This window comes from Elephas maximus, chromosome 25, assembly GCF_024166365.1.
Source record: "Elephas maximus indicus isolate mEleMax1 chromosome 25, mEleMax1 primary haplotype, whole genome shotgun sequence".
NCBI classification, from domain to species: domain Eukaryota; kingdom Metazoa; phylum Chordata; class Mammalia; order Proboscidea; family Elephantidae; genus Elephas; species Elephas maximus.
This window is the reverse complement of record NC_064843.1, coordinates 33,993,403-34,016,985: the sequence shown is the minus strand read 5'-3', so window position 1 is coordinate 34,016,985 and position 23,583 is coordinate 33,993,403. Positions and strand designations below refer to the sequence as shown.

The following is a 23,583-nucleotide window of genomic DNA, read 5'->3' as shown; positions in this document are numbered from 1 at the left end:
ACATTTTGCACACTTTATTATAATACTTTATCTTTCAAGCCACCCTTTGGAATGTTCTCTTCAGCCCTTTTACTTCCTCATTTCTTCCATTCACTTTAGCTACTCTACATTCAAGAGCAAGTTTCAGAATCTCTTCTGACACCCATTTTGGTCTTTTCTTTCTTTCCTGTCTTTTTAATGACCTTTTGCTTTCTTCATGTATGATGTCCTTGATGTCATCTCACAACTTGTCTGGTCTTCAGTCTTTAGTATTCAATGTGTCAAATCTATGCTTGAGATGGTCTCCAAATTCAAGGTCATACTTTGGCTCTCGTGGACTTGTTTTAATTTTCTTCAGCTTCAATTTAAACCTGCATATGAGCAATTGGTTGTTCCACAGTCGGTCCCTGGCCTTGTTCTACTGATGATATTGAGCTTTTCCATTGTCTCTTTCCACAGATGTAGTCAATTTGATTCCTGTGTTCTCTATCTGGTGAGGTCCACATGTATAATCATCGTTTATGTTGTTGAAAAAAGGTATTGCAATGAATAAGTTGTTGGTCTTGCAAAATTCTATCATTTGATCTCTGGAATCATTTCTATCACCAAGGCCATATTTTCAAACTACTAATCCTTCTTCTTGGTTTCCAACTTTTGCATTCCAAACACCAGTACTTATCAATGCATCTTGATTGCATGTTTGATCAATTTCAGACGCAGAAGTTAGTAAAAATCTTCAATTTCCTCATCTTTGGCACTAGTGGTTGCTGAGTAAATTTGCATAGTAATTGTATTAACCGGTCTTCCTTGTAGGCATATGAATATTATCCTATCACTGACAGCCTTGTGCATCAGGATAGATCTTAAAATGTTCTTTTGGTAATGAATGTGACACCATTGCTCTTCAATTTGTCATTCCCAACATAGTAGACCACATGACTGTCTGATTCAAAATGTCCAATACCAGTCCATTTCAGCTCACTTAGGCCTAGGATATTGATCTTTATGCATTCCATTTCATTTTTGATGACTTCCAATTTTCCTAGATTCATAATCTGTACATTCCATGTTCCAATTACTAATGGATGTTTGCAGCTGTTTCTTCTCATTTTGAGTCATGCCACATCAGCAAATGAAGTTCTCAAAAGCTTGACTCCAACCACGTCATTAAGGTCAACTCTACTTTGAGTAGGGAGCTCCTCCCCAATTGTATTTTGAGTGCCATATGACCTCAGGGACTCATCTTACCACACTACATCAGACAATGTTCCGCTGCTATTTGTAAGGTTTTCATTTTTTTCTGAAGTAGACTGCAAGATCCTTCCTCCTAGTCTGTCTTAGTCTGGAAGCTCTGCTGAAACCTGTCCACCATGGGTGACCCTGCTGGTATGTGAAATACCATTGGCATAGCTTCCAGCATCACAGCAACACACAAGCCACCACAGTACGACAAACTGACAGAATCACCATATGACCCAGCAATTCCATTCACAGGAAATGAAAACATGTCTACACAAAAACTTGTGCATGATCACTCAGAGTAGCGTTGCAAATATATACATACTTACGTACGAAATGTACTATGTATATCCATACAATGGAATATTATTGATCAAAAAAAGGAATGAAGTACTGATACATGTTACAACATGGATGAACTCTGAAAACACTATCGTTATGAATGAATTGCGTCCCCCAAAAATACATGTTGTAATTCCTAACGTCTATGCCTGTGGTTACAATCCCATTTGGGAATGGGTTGGCTTTGCTATGTTAATGAGGCAGGATTCATATAGGGTGTGTCTTGAGTCAATTTCTTTAGAGACATAAAGGAGATTAAACAAGCAAGTGAGCTAGAGATGGGGGAAAAGAGATGCCAAGTCACTTGACGATTGCCCAGGAGCAGAAGCTCAGAAGAGAAAAGAATCTTTCTTCAGAGCAGATAGAGAAAGAGAAAGGCTTCTCCTAAACTTGTCATCCTGAATTAGAACTTCTAGCCTCCTAAACTGTGAGAAAATAAATTTGTTTGTTAAACCCACCTACTTGTGGTATTTCTGTTACAGCAGCACTAGATAACTAAGACAATCATGTTAATTGAAAGAAGCCAGTCACAAAAGTCACATATTGAATGGTTCCATTTGTATGAAACGTCCAACATAAGCAAATCTATAAAGACAGAAGGAGCCCTGGTGGTGTAGTGGTTAAGAGCTTGGCTGCTAACCAAAAGGTCAGCAGTTCAAATCTACCAGCCATTCCTTGGAAACCCTATGGGGCAGTTCTGTTCTGTCCTATAGGGTTGCTATGAGTCGGAACCAACTTGACGTGACCTAACAACAAAGACAACATAAAGAAAGAAAGTTGATTAATAGTTGCCAGGGTCTGGGAATTGACTGCAAATGGGCGTGGTGTTTCTTCTGTGGGGACGAAAATGTTCTGGATTAGATTGTAGTGATCGTTGCCCAGCCCTATGATTATACTAAAAGCATTAAATTGTGTACTTTAAATAGGTGAATTGCATGCCCATTTTTTAATTGGGTGTTTGTTTCTTATTATCAAGTTGTAAGAATTCTTTATATATTCTGGATACAAGTCCCTTATCAAATATTTCACTTGAAAATACTTTTTCTCATTCTGTGTCTTTTCACTTTCTTGATGGTATCATTTGCAGCACAAAAATTGAACTCTCAATAGAGCTGTTTCAAAAACAAAAGGAAAACAAGGTATATTGTGCTGGAAGAGAGATACAGGGAGAGTGACCCACTCCTTCTGTCTTCTCCAGACACTTTAATACACTCCCTTACACTCTCATTTTCCTGACTAAATCTTTCCTATGTGTGCTAACCTTCCTGGTACCTAGCTCTTCTTGGAGAAACTATATCCTCTGTAGCCCTCTTGTGTGGAGCTTGCTCAGTCATCTTCCTTCTCTACTCAGGTTCTCCAGCAGAGATGCAGTCCTCCACTCACGTCAGGTGTTCTTTCGGACCGCAACTCCTCAGCCTCTTGCTAAGAAGTAAAAATAAAAACTTTCTCCTTTGAAGCTAGTACTTTGTTATACCAGTGTCCTTCTTCATTGTCATTACCAAATTCCCTCTCACACTCCCTTATTCTCTGAGGACTAGGTGCTTGCCTCTCAGTTCTCCACTCTGCCCAAGGACCTGCCATGATTCTAGACTTCTCCACACACAAGAATGAGTCTGGGCTCTCATTTCCTTTACCCCACCTCAGCTGCCCACTCTCACAGCCACCTACTGGACCTCATCACCAGAACTGTCTTAATTCTGAATTTTTAAACTTATGCCATTCTCTGTCCTCACTCTCCCATCCTTTCAGTCTTCATTCATCACTCCTAGTACACTTATAATTCTACCCCATTGAGACCTCCAGGCTTTTTCTCTCATCTCTCTACAGTCTGTCAACCCTCCCCGCTCTTTACTTCTTTGCCTATCTAGCTCAGACTATACGGACTATCACTTTAATTACTCTCTTGCCAATATTAAATCCCTTGCTCAGATGTTCTATCCTGCCCACAAAGAATGACCCCAATCCTGCAGTTGCCCATTTATTCCATGACTGCATCTGTATTATTGTGTACTGTTGACGAAAAGTATAAAAGGAGTATATCAGTGCCATCAAAAATTCACAGTTCCCAACCTCTATTATGATCTCAAATCTGCCCCCCATTCTCCAAAACTACTACATGGGAGCCTTTCCACATTCCTCAACTTTGAATCTGACTTCCTTCTGCTATCTCTGAACGGATGGCATCACATCTACTTCACAGAGAGGTTAACTTGCCCAAGGTCACTCATTCAACTGAGGAAGTGGGAGAATGAGGACTAGAACCCAGGTCTGCCTGACTTCCAAGTAAAAAAGAAAAAAAAGACTTCCAAGTACATGTGATTAAACCTTCTCTATTACACTTCCTCACATCTATTTTCAGACTGGAAGCACTAGTTGTAGAGTCAGAGGGAAGTCTGAGAGGCTTCCCAAGTTTGCATGTTCCAAACATAGGAAAGCTGATCCTTCTGCTAGGAACCCTGGGACATGGGTATGTGAAAGGACCCAAGATGGGGAGCAGAGCACTGAGAGGCTCTTCTCTTTCATCCCCTATGGGCCTCTCCTTTTCCCAACCTAAACTCTGCATCTATTTCTCGTAGGAGTTCAGGGAGATACTTTTAAGACCAGGGAGCCAAGACCTAGGGAGGTAGTTTAACTGCTGACCACGAATGGGGTCAGTGGTGCTGGGGGTCCAGAAAAGCAGCAAGAATGGTACGAAGAACCATGAGACTGGCAGAGACCTGAAGACAAGCTGTTACCACTCTGCCACCTCCCCTCTCTGGGTTTCAGCTTCCTTGTCCATAAAAACAGGGCATAGTACTCCTTGCCCTGCCTGCTTTACAGGACTGTTTAAGGCACAATATGATAACAGGTAACATTAATGAGTGCCATCTCTGTAGCAGGTACTGTGTTGAGTGCTTTCCATAATCCTCACAGCCCTATGAAATAGGTGTGTTGTTTCTCCCCCTCTACTTTTTATAAATGAGGAAACCAAGGTTTGGAGAACTAAGTTCCTTGCCCAAGGCCTCCAGCTCTAAGTGACATCTGAAATTTGAACCTGGGCAGCTGCGAAACCACAGGAGGGAGAGTGTTGGTGAAGTCTAAAGTATGACCTAACCCTCGTACCCTTTGGGGCATGAATGTACCATACAGTATGCAGCTGGCTATGATTGGGACTGAAGGTGAGTGCCTGGTGGAAAGCATTTTCCAAGGAGACAGTTCAACAGATCTGATGGATAGAGTGGAAGGGCTGTTGCCACCACACTAATTTGATTCGATCTCCATGGACTGGGTGGGAAAGAAGGAGGGGGTAGAGTCTGAATGGCTCTTTTGTGGAAGATCATTCTAGAGCAGGTTGAGGTAGGAGAGGAAGTTCCTGGGGTATCAAGGCAGAGCCACAACAGTCAAAGCCCAGGCCTCCAGCAGGAAGAGAACTATAGTGAGTTGACAGGAGCCTCTCAGATGGGGTGAAGGCAGGGAGCAGCTCTGGTTCTGTCAGAACTTTCCAAGAAACTGGGGACACACAACCCAGGAAATGAGCAAGTTTAAGAGCCAGCCCCACCTGTGACCCATTTGTCCCCTGCCTCTTTGCCCTGGGGTTTCCAGCCACTCAGCTTCAACACTACTCGCCCTGTATCCACAGCCCACTCTTTTGGCTTCCCCATACCCCCCTTCCAGGCTCATTCTCCTTTCGCACACACCAGAACTCTGTCTGCCATGGCAGCTCCTTTGTTTACTTCCAGAGCTCCCAGCCCCACCACCAGCCAAACACAACGAAGCCTGGCCAGGAGGGCTAGGCTCCAGGCTCAGTCTGGCCTCTCAGGGACAGGTAACAGCCTCCAAGCCAAGGAGGCAGCTCTAAGGTAGGCTGCCCCCTGTACTGGCTCTTGCTTCAGCTCCTGACAGCCCAGATTTCAGGCCTAGAGGGAAGGGACACAAGATCCTCCCATAGCTGGGCAGGAATCCCTAAACGTTGAAACAGCTTTGGCTAGGAACCCTGGGAATTAAAGACCCAGCTGGAGAGAGGTGGGGAAAAATCTGAGGCCCCCTGGGTGGCACCCAGAGGCCTAGACTCCCTTCTCCTGGTCCTCCCTGTATCTTTCCTCAGCCAAGTAGAACCTGGTCCTGAGTCCTCGGCCCAAGGACCCAGACCCTCAAGTTTCCCTACCAGAAGGACTTGTGTTCCTCTCCCAAGGGTTCATGTCCCATGCCTCCCAAATGATTCTAATAAAGGAAAGACAGTGAGCATTGACCCTGAGCCAAGTCCCAAGCAGGAAACATTGTCAAGATATGTCTGGTATTGGTCTGTCAGGAGTACTGGGGACGGTACTTATCTAATGTGTAGGCTCCAACATGGTTTCCAGAGATGGGGGTGAGGAGGTGGGAGGTGACATGAGAGCAGCGAGGAGTAGTGAGGATGCCAGCCTGGAGGGCCACAGACAAGGTCATGTGAGGTACAGTGGTCAACAGCAAAAAGAAGTTGCCCCAGTAGGGGGAGATCACCGGCAGCCCTAATTCCCCAGTGGAAAGGCAGATGATGGCCCTTTAAATGGTGGTCGGTTAATTCTGTTACTATGTCGGGGTAGGGCAAGAGGCCAGGGCAGACACTAATGAAGTGGGGATGATTTTAGAGGAAATGAAATCCCTTATTTCCTTACCATTTAGGAGACAACAAACTTGACTGAGGAATGTCAGAAAGAAAACTGAATTTTGTTGCCAGGCTGCAACAGAGCAGATGGAGCTCCAGACCAGCAGACCCTTGGAAGGAACAGGAATGGGGTTAGAGGTGAGCACTGGCCCTGCTCAGCCTGTACTCTCTGTCCCATTCTGCTTCAGTTTCTAGGGGAGGGAGTGGGGAGTGGGCCCTGGAAACGAAGTTTACGTGCAAAGCAACTCTCCTCCGCACCCTGGATCAATTATTCTTTGAGTTTTTAGGGGCCACTGGGTCCCCAGAGTACACAAGAAATTTGCCACAGTTTTAGGCACAGTTTTGCTTTTTATCTCATCAATGAACATTTTAATCTAATAGTCTAACAGCCTCACATACCTCACCCCTGCCCAAGCCCTCTCCCCCTCTCTCCCACCCCTGCCCAATCAGCATCTCATCTGCTTCGGACACAAAGGCATCTCGAGGAGGGGGTGGAACCTGTGGCTCTCCCAAGAGGAGCTCAGGATAGCACCAGATCTCCCTGAAGAGCCCAGAGGCCAAGAAGGCCCAGCTAAAGGAGAGATCGTGGGCTGAGCCTCATTGGAAAATATCCTCCTCTTCCTGGGTCTCAGTCCCACTCAAAGTCTGTCTTCCTGGGCCAAAGCCTATCCCTGCCAGTCAGGGTGGCAGAGGGGCAGAAATCCTCTGACAGGGGGACTTGTAGATGAAAAGGGACCTTTACCCCAAGTCATACAGTGAGCAAGGCTTTTGGAATCCCTTTCATTCAGGCTGTGTAGAAGCTCCTAGCTGCAGCTTCCTGATTCCAGGAGTACAAGGAGGGGCTCTTATGACCAGTACCCTAGGGATGTGCCACCCAGGAAGTCAGAGGGCCAGTGCTGCTACCTGCAGCCACAAGACTCCACAACCATGTCCTCATACTGCTTATAGACCACGTTGTTCGCAGAGTCGATGAAGAGGATGCTGATGGGACTCAGCCTCGTGGGCACACAGCAGGTGGGTGGTGTGGACTCAGGGTCCATGGAGTTCATCAGGGTCTGGATGACCGCATGGTTCGTGGGCTCCAGGTGAGAGCGCAAGGGGAACTCACATAGCCCCTCACAGTGGAAGGCTTCATACTCAAGGGGTGCAATGATCCAGTCATCCCAGCCCATGTCCTTGAAGTTGACGTGCAGTGCCTTCCGACTGCAGCGGGCTTTGGGGTTCTTGCTGGGCCGCTTGCCCTGGCGAGTGGCCAGTGGGGCCCGGCGTTTTCGCCGCTGGCTGAACAGGTACTCATACACAGTCTTGTCATCCTGGCCAGAGCGGGCCTTAATCTCATTAAAGAATAGGTCCCGTTTCTTGGTGCGGCCAAACACCAGGAACAGGGCCTTCTCATGGACCTGTCGTGCAGCCCGGTCAAAGCCCAGGCCACGGAGGTCCACGGCCCGGCCCCGTTCCCAGGCTTCCAGCTCCAGGCACAGCTGGGCTGAGTTCTTAAAGTTTCGAAAAAGCTTCCAGATGTCAAACACCTCCCAGCCAGACCCATCCAGGCCTGGCACGGAGCGCACATCCAGCAATGCTGCCGGCTGCCGGCCGCTGGGGCAGCTGGACAGCTTCAGCTGGGCAGTCCGCCCACCGCCGGGGGCCGCTGGCTTGGCCGTGTCTGAGGGCTTCTTCCGCAGGATCCGCAGCTCAGCCCCCAGCAGCCCGTCCTTCTCCAGGGCACTAATGTCAAACACGTACCTCTGCTTCCTGACAACAGGGCCTCGGTCATCTAGAAAGAACACCCAGAAGTCATCCACTGTACCCTCAGCAAGGGAGTCAGTCACCTCCAGGTCTCAGGGGAGGGCCACAGAACTAGCTTTCCATAACCTGTTCCCTACTCTGACAAGGGCCAAGATATAAACGGCTGAGAGCCTTTTTCGAAATGAAGGATCTTCCTACCCAGCAGACCAAGTAGGGGTGTTTATCTGTAGACATGGCTATCGACGATCTGAGTGGTTCTTTGTGATTCTGGGTGCTTTTGTCAATGATCTATGTTTATCAGAGATTCATTAACTTTATAACTAAAAAAAAAAAATTTTTTTATAACTACCTTCTATATATCCCTCTCTCAGCCATTATCTAATTAGATACCTCATTTGTAAGGTAGGTGGGGTGGGTATTATCATTTCCCCAGTTTTCACAGAGTAAGAACCTGAGGCTCAGAGAAGTTAGGTTACTTGCTCAAGGTCACCCAGCTAGAAAAATACCAGAGTTGGAACTGTAGCCTAGAACTTTTTATATCTAATCCTGAGCTGCTTCTACTATACTTAAAAGAGACCTGGTGTTCTCGCTTTATAGATGAGACACAGAGAGGGCAAGTGGCTTGCTTAAAGGTCACACAGTGAATTAATGACAAAACTGGTCTACAGTCCAGTTTCCCCAAACCTCCCAGTCTAATGATTTTGTTGTATATGTGTTTTACCCTATTCAGTGTGTGAGGGTGTATATGTGACGGTGTGTGTGTGTGTGTGTATGATTGGGCTCATATGCGAATATGAAGGGTAATGCATGTGGTGTTTATGTGTATGTATAATTGGGCTTGTATGAACATTTCAAGGGTGTGTATGATCCCTGTATGTAAGAAGTATCTCTGTGTGTGTGTATGTGTATGATTCTGTATTTGTGAAAAACTGTAAGACTGAGTGTGTACAAGGCTCCATAGTATGTACAAATCAGCATGCCTCCTTCCAAAATTCCAATTTACTATCGGGGAGCTTTCATATATTCTCTAGAAGCTAACTAATTAGGCCTTTAAACTCCCCCATCCCCCCTCCCCAAACTCCCTTAGTGTTGGGGGGCACAGGACTTATTTTATGAGCCCCCAAGGGGTCACAGCTTTCCCTGGCTGGGCAGACAGCCAGGCCACCTCCCCCACCTCAGCCAGACCTGCTGCCTCGGTGCCTCCCCTACCCAACCCCCTATCAGTCCCCTACAGGCCAGCTCTAATAAGGAGCCTCTCCCACTCTCTGACCCCTCCCCCACCCCGCCAGCCAAAGTCCTAAGACTTCCAGAAGCAGGGCATGTCAGCTGAGAGCAACCTTACCAGTCTGCTGGTCTAACCCCCTCTTCACACTTATGGAGAAACTGAGCCCCTGGTAGGAGAAAGGACTTGCTGAAATCACACAGCAAGTTTAGAAAAGCAGCCAAGACACTAACACCCAGTGGGCAGGGGAGAAATGAGAGAAACAGGTATCCTGGATTAATGATGAAAATTATCTGTGTTCCACTGTCAGGACAGGACATAAAGTTTTCATATTTGAAGGGTTCTCGGAAATCTTCCATCCCAACCTCTACATAGCTGTAGAGATGGGCAAACTGAGACCTCAGGGGAAAAGGGCTTTCCCGAGGTCACATCGCGAGTTAGACCCTAGGTCTCCTGCCTCCCAATACATCTAAACATAGTTCCACAACTCCAAGATGCCCCATTTACTGTCTTCACCTACCCTGCCTCCTCTGCCCCCTAACCTGAGGGCAAAGTTGAGAAACCACTTAGAAATTCATTTCTCTCTCTGCCATCTGAGAAAACCTACAAACCCCTGGAGCCTGGAAAGTTTAGCCAACGCACATAGGTACAGAGCATGGCTTGGCAATCAAGGATCTTGGAGTCTGGTCTTCAAGTCTGCCAACGGCTGGCTGTGTGACCCTGAGCAGGTCTCGTCTCTTTCTGGGCTTCAGTGACCCCCTCTGCATCTTGCAGGAATTGGTCTTGGCGATCCCTACGTGCCCTCCAGCTCTGACGTATCATCAGCCCAGGATCTGGTACGTATGAGGCAAGTCCCAGACACCCACCCCAGGCCAGATGCACATACCGTCTCCCAACAGTGCAGTGTCAGGGCTCTGAAAGCCCCTCCATGCGGCCAATGCCCCTCCCTCAAGAGCCATGCCCCTTCGACCCCGCCCCCTCACCTTGCCCTTTGTCAATAAAGCTGGTGATGGTGTTGGCCAGGCCAGCCTCCAACTTCACGCTGCTGTTGCCTCCCTTTCTGTCAGCATCGGACAGTGTCCTGTACAGAGAGAGCATGTACTCGTGGGGCGTGATGGGGGGCGGGCGGAACGGCTCCTTGGGCTCTCGAGAGGGCCCGGGCTCTCTGGCTTTCTTCAGCAGAAAGGGGCTGGGGGCAGATCCTGCCTTTGGGGGTGCCTTACCCCCAGGAAGCTGTCCTTTTGGGGTCACAGTCCGCGCTGCAGCCTGCCTTGTCTGGGGAGGGTGTCCTGGCTTGGGTTCAGGCCCACCCGATCTGGGGGGCAGCTTTTTGGGTTCACCCTTCTTGGGCTGTGTCAGGCCCCCTGTCTGCCCACTGCCCCCCTTTGCCCTGGCATTGGTGGCCCCCCCACCATAGCTGTGACCTCCTGGCCTGAAGATGTTCCGGGCCAGGGGGGGCCTCTCCTTGGCCTCTGCTTTGGCCAATCCTGGCCTGGCCCCCTGGGGTCTCTGGGCCAAGTCTGGGGCACCCAACACAGTGCAGATGAATTCCAGTTCCAGCCAAGCCAGGTGCCAAAGCAAGAAAGTGAGGAGTTTGGGGAGTCTCATCCTCTGGCCAGCCGCTGAATGGCACCAAAGAGAACGGCAGCAGCAGCGAAGGTGCCTCTGGTTTGGCAGGAAAAACCATGAAAGGAGTGGACCCTCAAAAGCAGCGGCAGCAGCAGTAGCAGCAGAAGGAAAGGCTTTCTCCTCAGTCTGAGACTCTTTAAGTCTGCCGGGTGTGTGTTTGTATCCAGTCCCATAGTGGAAATGCTCTCGTATCCAGACGTGCACCGGTCTCCAGTCAGCAGCTGAAAATAACTCGTTCTTGAAAGGAGAAAGCCGACCGCCCCCTTTCTCCTGCACAACTGACTGAGGGCTTGAAGGAGGCTTGTATAAGGCTGAGGGATTTTTCCAAGAAGGAAGAATGGCGTAATGCTGCCTGTGTGCTCCAGTTTTTTTTTTTTTTTTCCAAGTTTTGAATCCTTTCCAGTGAAAACACTTCACACACACAAACACACAGGCCTGCAGGTGCTCAGAAAAATCTTTTACAAACCTGAACTCAGGAATTGGAAACGGAATTCCAACCCAAACCAATTTAATTACTCTCTGATGTCATGCTGTCTAAACTCATTTAAGTGCGATATATTTATGTGAAAAAAATCACTGCTGCCCTTTCGAGGCCATGGCTCACGGGGGCTCTTGGCACAGAGCCCCGCAGTGGGACTTGAGACTTAGGGGCCTCCCAGTCCGTGGAGCAGACTTAGGGGTCTTCACCTCTACCCCACGGAACAGCCCACCCCACCTTCCTAAGGAGAGATGCTGAGGAATGAACTCAAGGATCTTAAGCCCCAGAAGCACGGGGAGTTTGGGTTTTCAGTTAAGTCCTTGGAGTGTTTTCAAAGCAGTTATAGCCCCTGCGTCTAGTCTGGGGCCTGATTTGATGGGGGGGGGGGGGGGATAGCACAGATGGCAGCATTTACCCACAGTTTCTTTTATTTTAATAAACTTGTGGTGACCCAGAGACAGGGAACTATCAATGCCCACTACACCCCTCCCCCACAAATGCCATTGACTGAGCTCAGATTATTTATTCAGGCTCAGGGGCACTACCACCCCTGAGCCCACTCCTCAGAGCAAGCAGGTCTAGGGTGTACCCTACCATCACCCCAGCAAAGACGTCCTCAGAGTTTTCTTGGAAAGGACTGGCTGAGTCCAGAGGCAGCAGCCATAAGCTGGGGCAGCAGCCACAAGCTGGGGCAGCAGCGGCCCCTTCAGGAGGCTGGAAAAAAGATTTCCCACATACTGCTTTTCTCGTAGCTCTGGAAGAAGTCTGAATTACAGCCGACTCAAGGGTTTCTTCAAGTGCCTTATTGAAATGCTGAAGCCCCTTCCTTTGGGGAGACTGCCCCACAGACCCTTTGGGCAACTCACCACAAGTCACTTGAGGAAACGGTTCCCTTCACCTGGAATATCATTCTCTCACTCTCACAACTGGAGGAAGTCCTTCTCATTCTGAGAAGTTCAGCTGAATTTCTCCTCCTTTGGGAAGCCTTCCCTGACCCCCAGACAGCGCCAATCACTCTCACTTGTACATCTCTCTACAGCACTTGTCACATTGTCAGAGTCACAGCAGCAGTAGAAAGCAGTAGTCAGGTAGGCTTCCTTCTCAATCTGAGATTCTCCGAGCTTGTCTAACAGGTCTATTTGCACTCCAAGGTCACCAGATTGGTTTCCCCACCTAGCCCAGCCTAGACCAGAAGCTTAGTATTTGATGAATGAAATAAGATCCAGCCGGTGCCTAGGGTGTCCAAGTGGCTGCCTGACCAGTCTTTTCACAGTGACGTCCCCAGGTCCTCAGAGGCTATCCGAGCACAGAAGCACCACTCGGCCATTTTCCAAGCTTCCTCTGGTAGTCTTAGATCAGGAAACTTCACTGCCCTATCTGTGAAAGCCAGTGCACCACCAGGCACTCTTCGGGGGAGCTTTAGGGATGGCCTACAACAATAGACTCATACCAATGATCATGAAGATGGTACAGTACTGGGCAACATTTTATCCTATTATACACGGGGTCTCCAGGAATCAGAGCCAATTTGATGGCAACTAACAACTAAAAGAAAGGCTGAATTAATTATTGTCACTCCAGTCACCCAGGTTCACAACTCTTGGCTTCTCTTTTGATGTTTTGATATTGTTTCTCCATCCATTATCTCACTGGCACCTCACTGATGACCCACATAACCAGTCATATCCAGTATCTTTGGCATTTCTCCCTCCTCTCCAACCACTGCCTCCCCCACTGTCTCAGTCCTCCTCCCCCCTTGTCCTACTATAACTGGCTTCTAAGCCTCCAGGATCTCTCCCCAAGCCAGCTCTCAATGGCTCCCCCAGCAGAGATCCTTGGGAACTGCACCTTGTCAGAGTGGCTAGGCCTGTTTCCACAGGTCCTTCCTGCTGCAACCCTCCCTCTACCTAAAACGTACCCACTGCAAAAGAGCCAACTCATGAGCCACCTCCTCCGTGAAGCCCTCTCCCTCCCCCAGCCAATGCACATTCCTTCTGAATTGTCGCCACATATGTCCCGTGCCCCTTTTCATTTTGGCAGCTCAATGATTATCCAGTCTGCTGCTGCCTCCTGTCTCTAACACACTTCGTTTCTCCCTCTGTCTGCACTTTTTTCCTATTTTTTTAAAATCACAACTTAATTCCTTTTAACTGTAATAATTTATTTATATATCTCTCCCATTAGATTGTGACTAGACTGTACCTTATTTCTCTTTCAATATTTTCATTGAAATCATTATTCCCAGTGTTTGGCACAAGGCCCGGCACATAGCAGATTCTCAGTATGTGCTGTATGAATGAATGAAACTCTAACTGGCCCTTATATATAAAAGACACCATCTTCTACTTTAAAGTATAGTTACTTGCAGACATATCATGCCTTCTCGTTTGACTCTGAGTTCTTTTAAAGGGATTCTGCCTAGCTTATTTATTAGGCACTTTGTAAGCCTGAGTGAAGAATGAAGGAAGGAGTTAAGCAAATAAGATGTCCCTGCACATAGTCTGAAAAAGAGCAAGGGCTCTAGAGACCACCAAACCTGATCTTGAAGCCTGGTTCTGCTACTTACCCATTGTTCAATCTTTGGAAGTCTCTAAACCTCTCTGGAACTCTAACAGGGATCATGACAGTACTTACAGGGTTTTTGTGACAATTTAATGAATCATAAAAAGTGATTAGCCTACTGCAGATCACCTTTCAGCCAAATAACAGATTGGCTTATAAAATAAACAATATCACCTGTGAGTAATATGCTCCCTTAAACAGTTCACTATACGAGACCAAACGGTCAACAGTTACCCAAAAGCAAAGATTGAGAAAGCAAGGAGGGAAAGGGAAGCTAGACCAATGGAAACAGAACAAACAGAATGGAAATAATGACAATGCTGACACACTGTAAAAATTGTAACCAATGGTATTGAACAATTTGTATAAAAATTGTTAAAAGGGAACCTAATTAGCTGTGTGCACGTAAAATACAATTTTCTTAGCCTAGCACCTGGCAAATGATAATGATAGCTATTACTTACCGAACATTTATTGTAGTAAACTAGACTCTGGCCTATTTTCTCATTGCATTTTTACCTTTATCTTCATAACAACCCTATGGTGAAAAAATGGTGAAGGCACCCTTAATACCCCCATTTTAAAAGATGAAGAAATTGAAGTTCAGAGAGGTTAAATTATTTTTAGCCTAACTCCCACTTCAGCATATTCCATACCTAAGAATCTTAACCTGGCTTCTAGAAACACAAGAAGAACTGAAAGGGGGGCGAGGGGGAGGCAGCTACAATATTCTTGATTTTCAATGAAGGACTCATTCAGTGGGCTGGGACTTTGGGGACATAGAACAGTCTCAGCTAGAGACTGTTGCCTGAGGACCAGGGCATCCCTAGAAATGGGTAGGAGCAGGGTAAGAGGACTCTTAGCTTAGTTAGAAGGGCTTCTCAAGGGAGGAGCCCAGGGGACCTGCCTGGCTCTCACTATAAAGGTGACTAATCACTTCGGTCCCCTCTGGTAATTGCAACCAGATGCTGCCTTTGGCAGTGGTTCAGTCCCGACATGTTTAATTACTGGGACGCAGAGTCCCTGGGTCCCTCGAGTCTCCCTCACCTCCCCCTCGGCTGTCAGCAATATTAATGTCAAACTTGAAGCAGAGGATGGGAGCCTAGAGAAGCCACTGGCATGGAAATAATCTTTAGAGTTCCTTCCATGATATAGAGCCTTTAACTTTTATGAATGTTTCCCCAACCATTATCTCACTGGAACCCCACAAAACATCCTTATAAAGTCAGTAGGGCAGGGTATTATTATCCCCATTCCATAGATGAGCAAACAGTAAACAGAATAATGATAATCCCTTGCTGTTTTCAAGCACTTAACAGTTTTCAAGGTGATTTCACATTCATTATTCTGTCTGAACCTCCCAGGATCTCTTTGGGCTAGTCCAGCCTGGTACAATGGCTAAGTGTAGAGACTTTAGGGCCAGACAGCTGGCTTTGTGTCCCGGCTCTGCCACTTGCCAGTTGGATGATCTTAAGTTTTCGTTCATGTAGTAATTATTCAGAAAATATTTATTGGGTGTAGTGGCGTAGTGGTTAAGAGCTATAGCTGCTAACTAAAAGGTCAGCAGTTCAAATCTACCAGCCACTCCTTGGAAACCTTATAGGACTGTTCTACTCTGTTCCATAGCGTTGCTATGAGTCAGAATTGGCTCGATGGCAACGGGTTTATAGGTACCATGTGGTAGGCCCCGGGCTGGAGCACTGGATATACAGCAAGGGACAAGATAACCAAGTCTATACTTACATGCTGGTGGAAGAGACAAACCCATGCATATGTTCAGAGAACGGTACATGCTATAAAGAATAATTAAGCAGGGTCAAAGAGGTGTCCATTTTAGATAGGCTGGACAGGGAATGTCTCTTTGAGGGGGTTGACATTTGAGTAGAGATATGAATGTAGTGAGGGAACGAGTCATATAAAAGGTCTGGGAGATGAGCATTTCAGGTGGTAGCGGTTGTTAGTTGCTGCTGAGTTGACTGTGACTCATGGCGACTCCATGTGTGCAGAGTAGAACTGCTCCATAGTCTTCAAGACTGTGACCTTTCAGAAGCAGATCGCCAGGCCTGTCTTCCGGGGCGCCTGTGGGTAGATTCAAATCACCAACCCTTCAGCTAGTAGTCAAGCACTTAACGATTTACACCACCCAGGGATTCCATTTCAGGTGGAGGGAACAACAAATGCAAAGACCTTGAGGCAGGAATGAGCTTGACATCTCTGAGGAATGATGAAAAGGTGGTGTGGCTGAACCAGAGTCAGTGAAGGGGGGAGTGGCAGGAGATGGGATCAGATCATGCCAGGGCCATGTTGTGTACGGCCCTGGAAGCCAGGAAAAGGAGGCTGGATTTTATTTTTAGTGCAGTGGAAAGCCCAGTGGAGGATTTTATGCAGGACAGTTGTCTGATTTGTAACATAATGATTAAGAGCTGGGCTACCTGTCTTCAAGAAATCTCAAGCAACTTCATCTCTTTGTGCCTCGGCTTCTTTACCTACCAAATCGGAATAATAATAATATACCTACCTCATACGGTTGTTGTGAGCTAAGTTGTTAAGCTGTTGTGAATAAAGTTCTTAGAACAGTGTTTTGTGCCATGGTAACCACTAGATAAATGTTAGCCATCATTTACATTTTTAAAAGATGCATAATCACTTATCTGAACCTGTGTCTTTACCTGTAAAATTAGGATAACAATACCTGCTTCACAGAGTGGTTTCAAGGACTAAATGTACTTACATATATAAAGAACTCTTCTCTACATCACCAGCAGATAATAGGTGTTCCATAAATCATAATTAAAAAAAAATAATTCAGTTGTTAATATTGTCCCTGTTTCTCAAATCAGAAAACTGAGTCTCAGAGAAGTTAAGTGACTGGCACAAGGTCATACAGCTAGAAATGACAGAGCCGAGATGCAACTCAGACACCTGACTCTGAAACCAGTGCCCTTCACAGCAAGGGAAGACTGGCCTTCTTTCTCTGTATCGCCCTGCAGGGTAGGTCTTGGCCGGAGGCAAGGGTCTACAATCCCTGCCTCTCCATCTGTTCTCCTCCAAACCTCCAGCCAGGGGATCCCAGAGAGCCCCTGCAAGAGCAGAGCCACCCCCTTCCACTACCCTCTCACCCACTCCGCTTTCCATTCCTTTCCTCCCCGCCCCAGCCATTCTGCTTTGTGTTTTTGCAATAAACATGATTTAATTTTTTAAAAAAATTTTAAGCTCATATATACTTAGCCTATCTAGGTGGGGCGCAGGGAGTGTGAGGCGCTGTGGGCTGGGGTGGACCTGGAGGGCACTGAGAAGATGGGGGGGTCACTGTGGCTGAAAGAACTGTCAGGTGTACTGGCCGTGTGCAGGACCATGGCTGGAAAGAGTGGAGCTGCCAAAGAGGGGGACCCCTTGGCCCACTCACAGTGAGCCGAGTGGTGATCTCCACCATGGGGATGAGGGAGTAGGGGAGACATGTCAGAAAGGAAAGGAAGTGGCTGCAGCTCTGAGGATGGCTGGACCCAGCATGGCCTCAGTAGGGGGCCTGGGAGGGAGGAGGCTGTGGGCCCCAAGTGAGAAGAAACCCTCTCACAGCCCAGTCCCAAGTGCATACAGCACATGTGCTGAGTTCCAGCTAGAGCCCAGGAGCCCTTGCTCCTTGTGCTCTGAGTACGTGGTCACCTGTTGCTTGTCCTGGCCAGCTGTGGACACAGCTGGGGTCACGCATTGCACATGTCCTGTGTGCCTGATCACACTTGCTGGACACCCCTTATGACTGTGCACGTGCCTGTTGAACATGGCTGGGACAACTGAGCTTGTCACGCATGTACCTGTGTGTGTTTTTCACATGGCTCCAGAGGCTGAGTTGCAGTTGTCCTGACATGCCACATGTCACACGCCACATGCTTGCCAGCAGGGTGAGTTTTTTTAGGAGGCTAGTTGCTGGAACCTGCCACTGTACTGTAAATTCTCCAGGAATGAGCTCTCAATGGCTCCCCCAGCTAACCACCTTGGGAACTGCACCTTATCAGAGAGGCTGGGCCTTCTGACAGATTAATCCATCCCACCGCAAACACTGCAGTGAACAATCCAAAGCTGGAAATTTTGTGTGTAGGTGTATGTGTGTTTGCATCATGTATTTTTCATTTTTATTATTTATTTAAAATATCTTTTATTTTAAAAATAATGTTAAACTCTTTTAAAAACTAATATACATTAAAAAGAAAAGAAATACAAATTCATGATGAAAAAAATTCTAACAGTACAAAAACATACACAGTAAGAAAAAGTACTCCCTCCCACCTCAGGTCTTCAAGTTCTCCTCCCCAGAATTAATCACTCTTACCAGTCTCCTGGATGACTTTCCAAAGATATGCTACACAAATATAAGCTTATCATTTTTTTATTGAAGTATGATATTCACACCAAATATATCTTAATTAAAAAATTAAATCACACTTATTGTAAAAATAAAAAATACCAAAGTTAATAAAAACGAAAAGAGAAAGCCCCTCCCTCATGTCCTCCCCTTCTTTCCCCACACTCTGCCTGAATCTCTCTTCCCAGAGGTAACCACTGTTAACACTTGCAAAACCAAAAACCAAACCCAGTGCCGAGTCGATTCCAATCATAGCGACCCTACAGGACAGAGCAGAACTGCCCCATAGAGAGCAGAACTGCCCCATAGAGTTTCCAAGGAGCGCCTGGTGGATTCGAACTGCTGGCCCTTTGGTTAGCAGCCGTAGCACTTAACCACTATGCCACCAGGGTTTCCTGTTAACACTTAAAAAAAAAACCAAAAACACTTAGGAACCTGGAAATCTTACTGTCATTCTTGAGCTCAGAAACCTCAGATTCTTGCTGGACTCCATCTACTCCTCCCTTCCTACGTCTAATTCCATCTCACTCTTCCCACACTACAACCCTAGTAGGTGAATATTAGGACCATTCCACAGCTAAGGAGTTTGAGGCTCAGAGAAGGGAAGTGGGTTGCTCTAGGATACAAGGCTTAGCCAGGAGTTCAATCACACCCAGTGAATGTGTCTGACTCCAAGTCCAATGTTCTTTCCACCATGTTCCTTCCTTTGCCTTGTTCCAGCAAATAAGCTCTAAAGCTTAGTTGCTGTGCCACCCGAGGCAGCAGATAAATTTTTAGATTGCAATATAATTAAGGGCTCATTTTTTGAGGAAGGAGAGGACCTTGTTCTGTGGGAGTTGTGACCAAGTGTCCTTAGTGCCCAAGCCCTGAATGGTGGTGAAAAGATGGTACCAGTTTCAAGAAGTGTCAAACTCAGGTGCAGCTGGTTACTTAGAGCACAAGTTGGCTAGGTCTATAACCAGACCTGCCCACTGGGGCAGGGTCAGAATCGAGGGAAAACATCCAGCAAATGGAAGGCACCAAGAAGAGTTTTACAGTCCAATCAAACGGCAGTATCAACAAGAGCTGGTTGTCCAGAGGAAATTCCTGCCGTTCCCCAAATATCCTATGGTCTTGCACATCCCAGCGCCTTTACTCTGCTTGGACCATCCTTCCCACCTTTGTCTGCTCATCATCACATTTATCCTTCACAATCATGTTATAATGTCACTACCTCTGTGAGGTGTTTATTAGGCATTGCTGAGTTGCTTCTGACTCACACTGACCCTATGTACTAAACACTGTCCCTCCTCACAATCATTGCTTTGTTTAAGCCCACTGTTGTAGCCACTATGTCAATCCAGCTTGTTGAGGGTCTTCCTCTTTTTCCCTAACACTCTACTTTACCAAATATCATGGCCTGCAAGGCAGAGCTGAAGGCCAGTGCCGAGGGGCCTCTACCCAGAATCTGGAAAGTGTGGCTAACAACCAGAGTTTGGAGGGCCAGGGCCATTGCCTAAATGGTATTAGAAAACCGAGGATTATTTTCAAGCCTTGAGAGCTAATGCAATATGTTCTGCTGACTTGCTTGATGTCTATTATTCCTTCTTTCCCTCCAAGTTCTTCCATTTGTAATGGAAATGTCTACCTGTGCCTGTTCTACCAATTGTACTTTGGAAGCAGATAACTTGTATTCTAGATTCCACAGATGAAGAAGAATTTTGCAGAAAATGAGATTTTGGACTTGAAGTTGATTTAAGACTTTTGGAATGATATGATGGGGTGAATATGTTTTACATGTGGCAAGGACATGAATTTTGGGGGGCCAAAGGACGGAATGTTATGTATTGAACTGTGTCCACCAAAAACGTGTCAACTTGGCTAGCCCATGATTCCAGCCAGTATTGTGATTACCCACCATTTTGTCATCTGATGTGATTTTCCTATGTGTTGTAAATCCTACCTCTATGGTGTTAATGAGGCAGGATTAGAGGCAGTTATATTAATGAGGTAGGACTTAATCTACAAGATTAGCTTGAGTCAATCTCTTTTAAGATATAAAAGAAAGAAGCCAGCAGAAAGAGAGGGACCTCAAACCACCAAGAAGAGCCAGGAGATCAGCAAGTCCTTTGGAACCAGGGTCTCAGCATTGAGAAACTCCTACACCAGGGGAAGACTGATGACAAAGACTTTCCCCCAGAGCTGACAGAGAGAGAAAGCCTTCCCCTGGACCCGGCACCCTGAATTTGGACTTCTAGCCTCCTAACTGAGAGAGAATAAATTTCTCTTTGTTAAAGCCATCCACTTGTGGTATTTGTTTTATACCAGTACTAGGTAAGGAAGACACCAAGCATGACGTCCTTCTTCAGGTTCTGTTCCCTCCTGATAACATGTCCAAAGTACGTGAGACAAAGTCTTGCCATCCTCATGTCTAAGGAACATTCTGGCTGTACTTCTTCCAAGACAGATTTGTTCATTCTTCTGGTAGTCCATGGTATATTCAACATTCTTCACCAACACCATAACTCAAAGGCATCAATTCTTCTTCAGTCTTCCTAATTACTGTCCAGCTTTCGCATACATACAAGATAATTAAAAATACCATGACTTGGTCCAGGTGCACCTTAGTCCTCAAAGTGACATCTTTGTTTTTTAAGACTTTGAAGAGGTCTTTTGCAGCAGATTCGCCCAATGCAATACGGCATTTGATTTCTTGACTGCTGCTTTCATGGACATTGATTATGAATCCAAGTAAAATGAAATCCTTGACAACTTCAATACTTCCCCATTTATCATGATGTCGCTTATTGGTCCAGTTGCGAGGATTTTTGTCTTATGTTGAGATGCAATCCATACTGTAATCTATAATTCGTACTATGGTGGCTTGGATGTTGCTGTGATGCTGGAAGCTACACCACTGGTATTCAAATACCAGCAGTCACCCTTGGTAGACAGGTTTTAGTGGAGCTTCCAGACTAAGACAGACTAGGAAGAAGGCTCTGGCGATCTGCTTCTAAAAACCTGGCCAGTGAAAACCTTACAAATAGCAGAGGAACACTGTGAAGTGAGCCACCCCATAATGGTAGCACTTAACACACTGTATACGTTTGTGAATTATTTGTTTACATGCCCGCTCTGGGCAGGGTCTCTGTGTTACTGTTCTTTGGGTCTCTCTCCCAGTGTCCAGCTCGGGATCTGTAAGTGCTCAATTGATATTTGTTTAATGATGAATGAATGGACTCAAATGGATAGCAGCAAGTTGTTTAAATTCTATTACTAGAGACTGTGTTCTTTTGGGGCCCCAGCTCTGACCTGCTTCAGATCATTAGCTTGCAGTGACAAAGACGGGGATGTTTGGGTTTCTTCTCTATTTTTCTCCTTTTCCATCCCCAGCTAGCTCACTCCAGTCACTCACGGTGTTAACATGAAGAGCAACATGGGGACAGGGATGGGAAGTTTTTTTGAACTGGTATTGTAGTAAGCTGGCTTTGTGCTTTCTGGGTCTGGGAGAAAGCTGTCTTTGTTCACAAAGGGGTGCTTCAGGGATTCCCTTCTGGGACCCTCTCCTGCAGTTCCCTTAACAGGGCACCTCTATTACCATGGTCATTTGTCTAGCTTCTTACTTCTGGGGTCCCTTTATCTCTCTAAGAGGCCCTACTGAACAGGACCCTATGCTGGCTCTCTTTCTCACACTTGGCCCACTTGTGACTCAAAAAAAAACACTCCCTGACAAATTCTGGGAGAAGAGACCAATCACAACATATCAGCACCCTCCTGGGTCTGCCACAAACCAGCTGGCAGGCTTGTCTTGTTTGCTAGATTTCCTAGGCAGGAGGCAGACCCCAATCACTGTGCTCCCCAACCGCAACGGTGATGGATTCGGCCCCTCAAGCTCTTGTGGAATCCACCCCCCACCCATCACTTGGCTTGAGCAGTGGAAGGTAGAACCCCATCAATCTTCCCCCAAGGAGGGGTGGGGACTCACAGCCAGGCCAAAGCTCGTGTTAAAAAAATAACTCCACACAAATCCTCTCCACTCTCTTGACTCTTATAGTCTTGAAATGGACAAGGAATTTAAGAACTTTAAAACAGACTTTAGGTTATTTCCTTAGGGGGAAAAATATATGGTGATTTAGCACCTCACTTTGAACTTTCTCATACACAATTTTAAAAAGAAAATCAGTCCAAGCAGCCTCTTGGCATGAAGCAGGGAGAATATCTATAAACAATGGGCAGGGCTGGGGGTGCAGGATCCATGTTACAGACCTGGGAGATGGATAGAATATCAGGCATGTTCCCAGAGATGGTATCTGGGACCTAAGGAGAGAAGCCCAGTTCATCTGGAGAGGACCAGGTTGGTTTTCTTCTGACTAATTCATTGTCTTTCAGTCCAAACCAGCCTCCTTTGAATCCTTCTCCCCACCCTGATGCATCAGGCAGGTCTGAACACAGCCAGACTCTAATTGTGTCTGGTTTAAGTCTTTTCCCATAGGGCTCTTGGGCCCCAAGCAATTCAAGTAATGCATGGGCACCTGCTTCTAGGTCTCAAATGTTCCTGGCACTTTACAGTATGTTTGTGGGCTGATGCGCTCTCAGCAGCTAGAGAACCTCTAGGGAGCAATGTTACCCACTTTCACACACCAGCTGACTCCACTTTCTGCTCAGGCCCAGAAAAAAGGCTCTGTTGTACTACTTTATAGTTTTAATACAATTTGCAACTTGCTGTTAATACATTGTATTATTATCCAATACTACTACATAATAAACGTTCAGTAAATATTTGCTGGGTAAGTGAATAAACACGGCAATGAATGAATGAATTTCCCTTCATAAAGATTATTATTTTGTTTAAATCCCCTTCCACTTCAGTCACTCTATTAGTATGTCTTGGAAGCCTGAAACCTTTGCTAACCCCTCACTGTCTCAAAATATACTGTGTAGTTTGCGATGGATTTTACATCATTAACTTTGACTTTTGATAACAATAAGGCTGACTTGATTCATTCGTTCGACAAATACTTATTTAGCACCTACCATGGGTTCTCCAGAAGACCGGCTTAAGCAGAATATTAGACAAATCGCAGTTCTTTGGACGGATGTAGGACATGCAGGCAAAAGGAACAGCCTGTACAAGGACATGGAGGCGAAACATAACTGCTGCGTGTTCGAACGACTCTAAGTAACTATGCTGTGTCATCTGGCCTGAGGTTGCCTGGAGCGCCGGAGTGTGAAAAGGAGAAAAGCCTAAACCCGGTCGCCCTGCAGGTTTTACCACAACCGGGAGCTAGCCGCCTTCTGCTGCACGCAGTTGTAATTGCCGTACTTGGGTTGGTGGGTGGAGCAGTGAGCGGGAGCGCCTAGAACCAGAGACGCATGCGCAGTGTGTAACTACGAAGTCAAAAGGGGGACCAAGGAGGGCAAGT

At 46.5% G+C, this 23,583-nt stretch overlaps 1 protein-coding gene across 1 annotated transcript; it reads right to left on the bottom strand.

The window, feature by feature from the left end:
• Positions 1-6,625: 6,625 nt before the first annotated feature.
• GDF5 (growth differentiation factor 5) lies at positions 6,626-11,100 on the bottom strand. Its single transcript, XM_049870108.1, has 2 exons — positions 10,136-11,100; positions 6,626-7,958 (listed from the first exon to the last, which is right to left on the bottom strand). Exons 1-2 carry the CDS (start codon positions 10,758-10,760, stop codon positions 7,084-7,086), a joined length of 1,500 nt encoding a protein of 499 aa, XP_049726065.1. The 5' UTR covers positions 10,761-11,100; the 3' UTR covers positions 6,626-7,083.
• Positions 11,101-23,583: the final 12,483 nt, after the last annotated feature.

Excerpts from the sequence above, each read along its gene's own strand:
- GDF5 (XM_049870108.1), bottom strand. The coding sequence starts at position 10,760 with ATGAGACTCCCCAAACTCCTCACTTTCTTGCTTTGGCACCTGGCTTGG. Across the intron at positions 7,959-10,135 it reads CTTTATTGACAAAGGGCAAG|ATGACCGAGGCCCTGTTGTC; the intron begins GTGAGGGGGCGG and ends TGTTCTTTCTAG.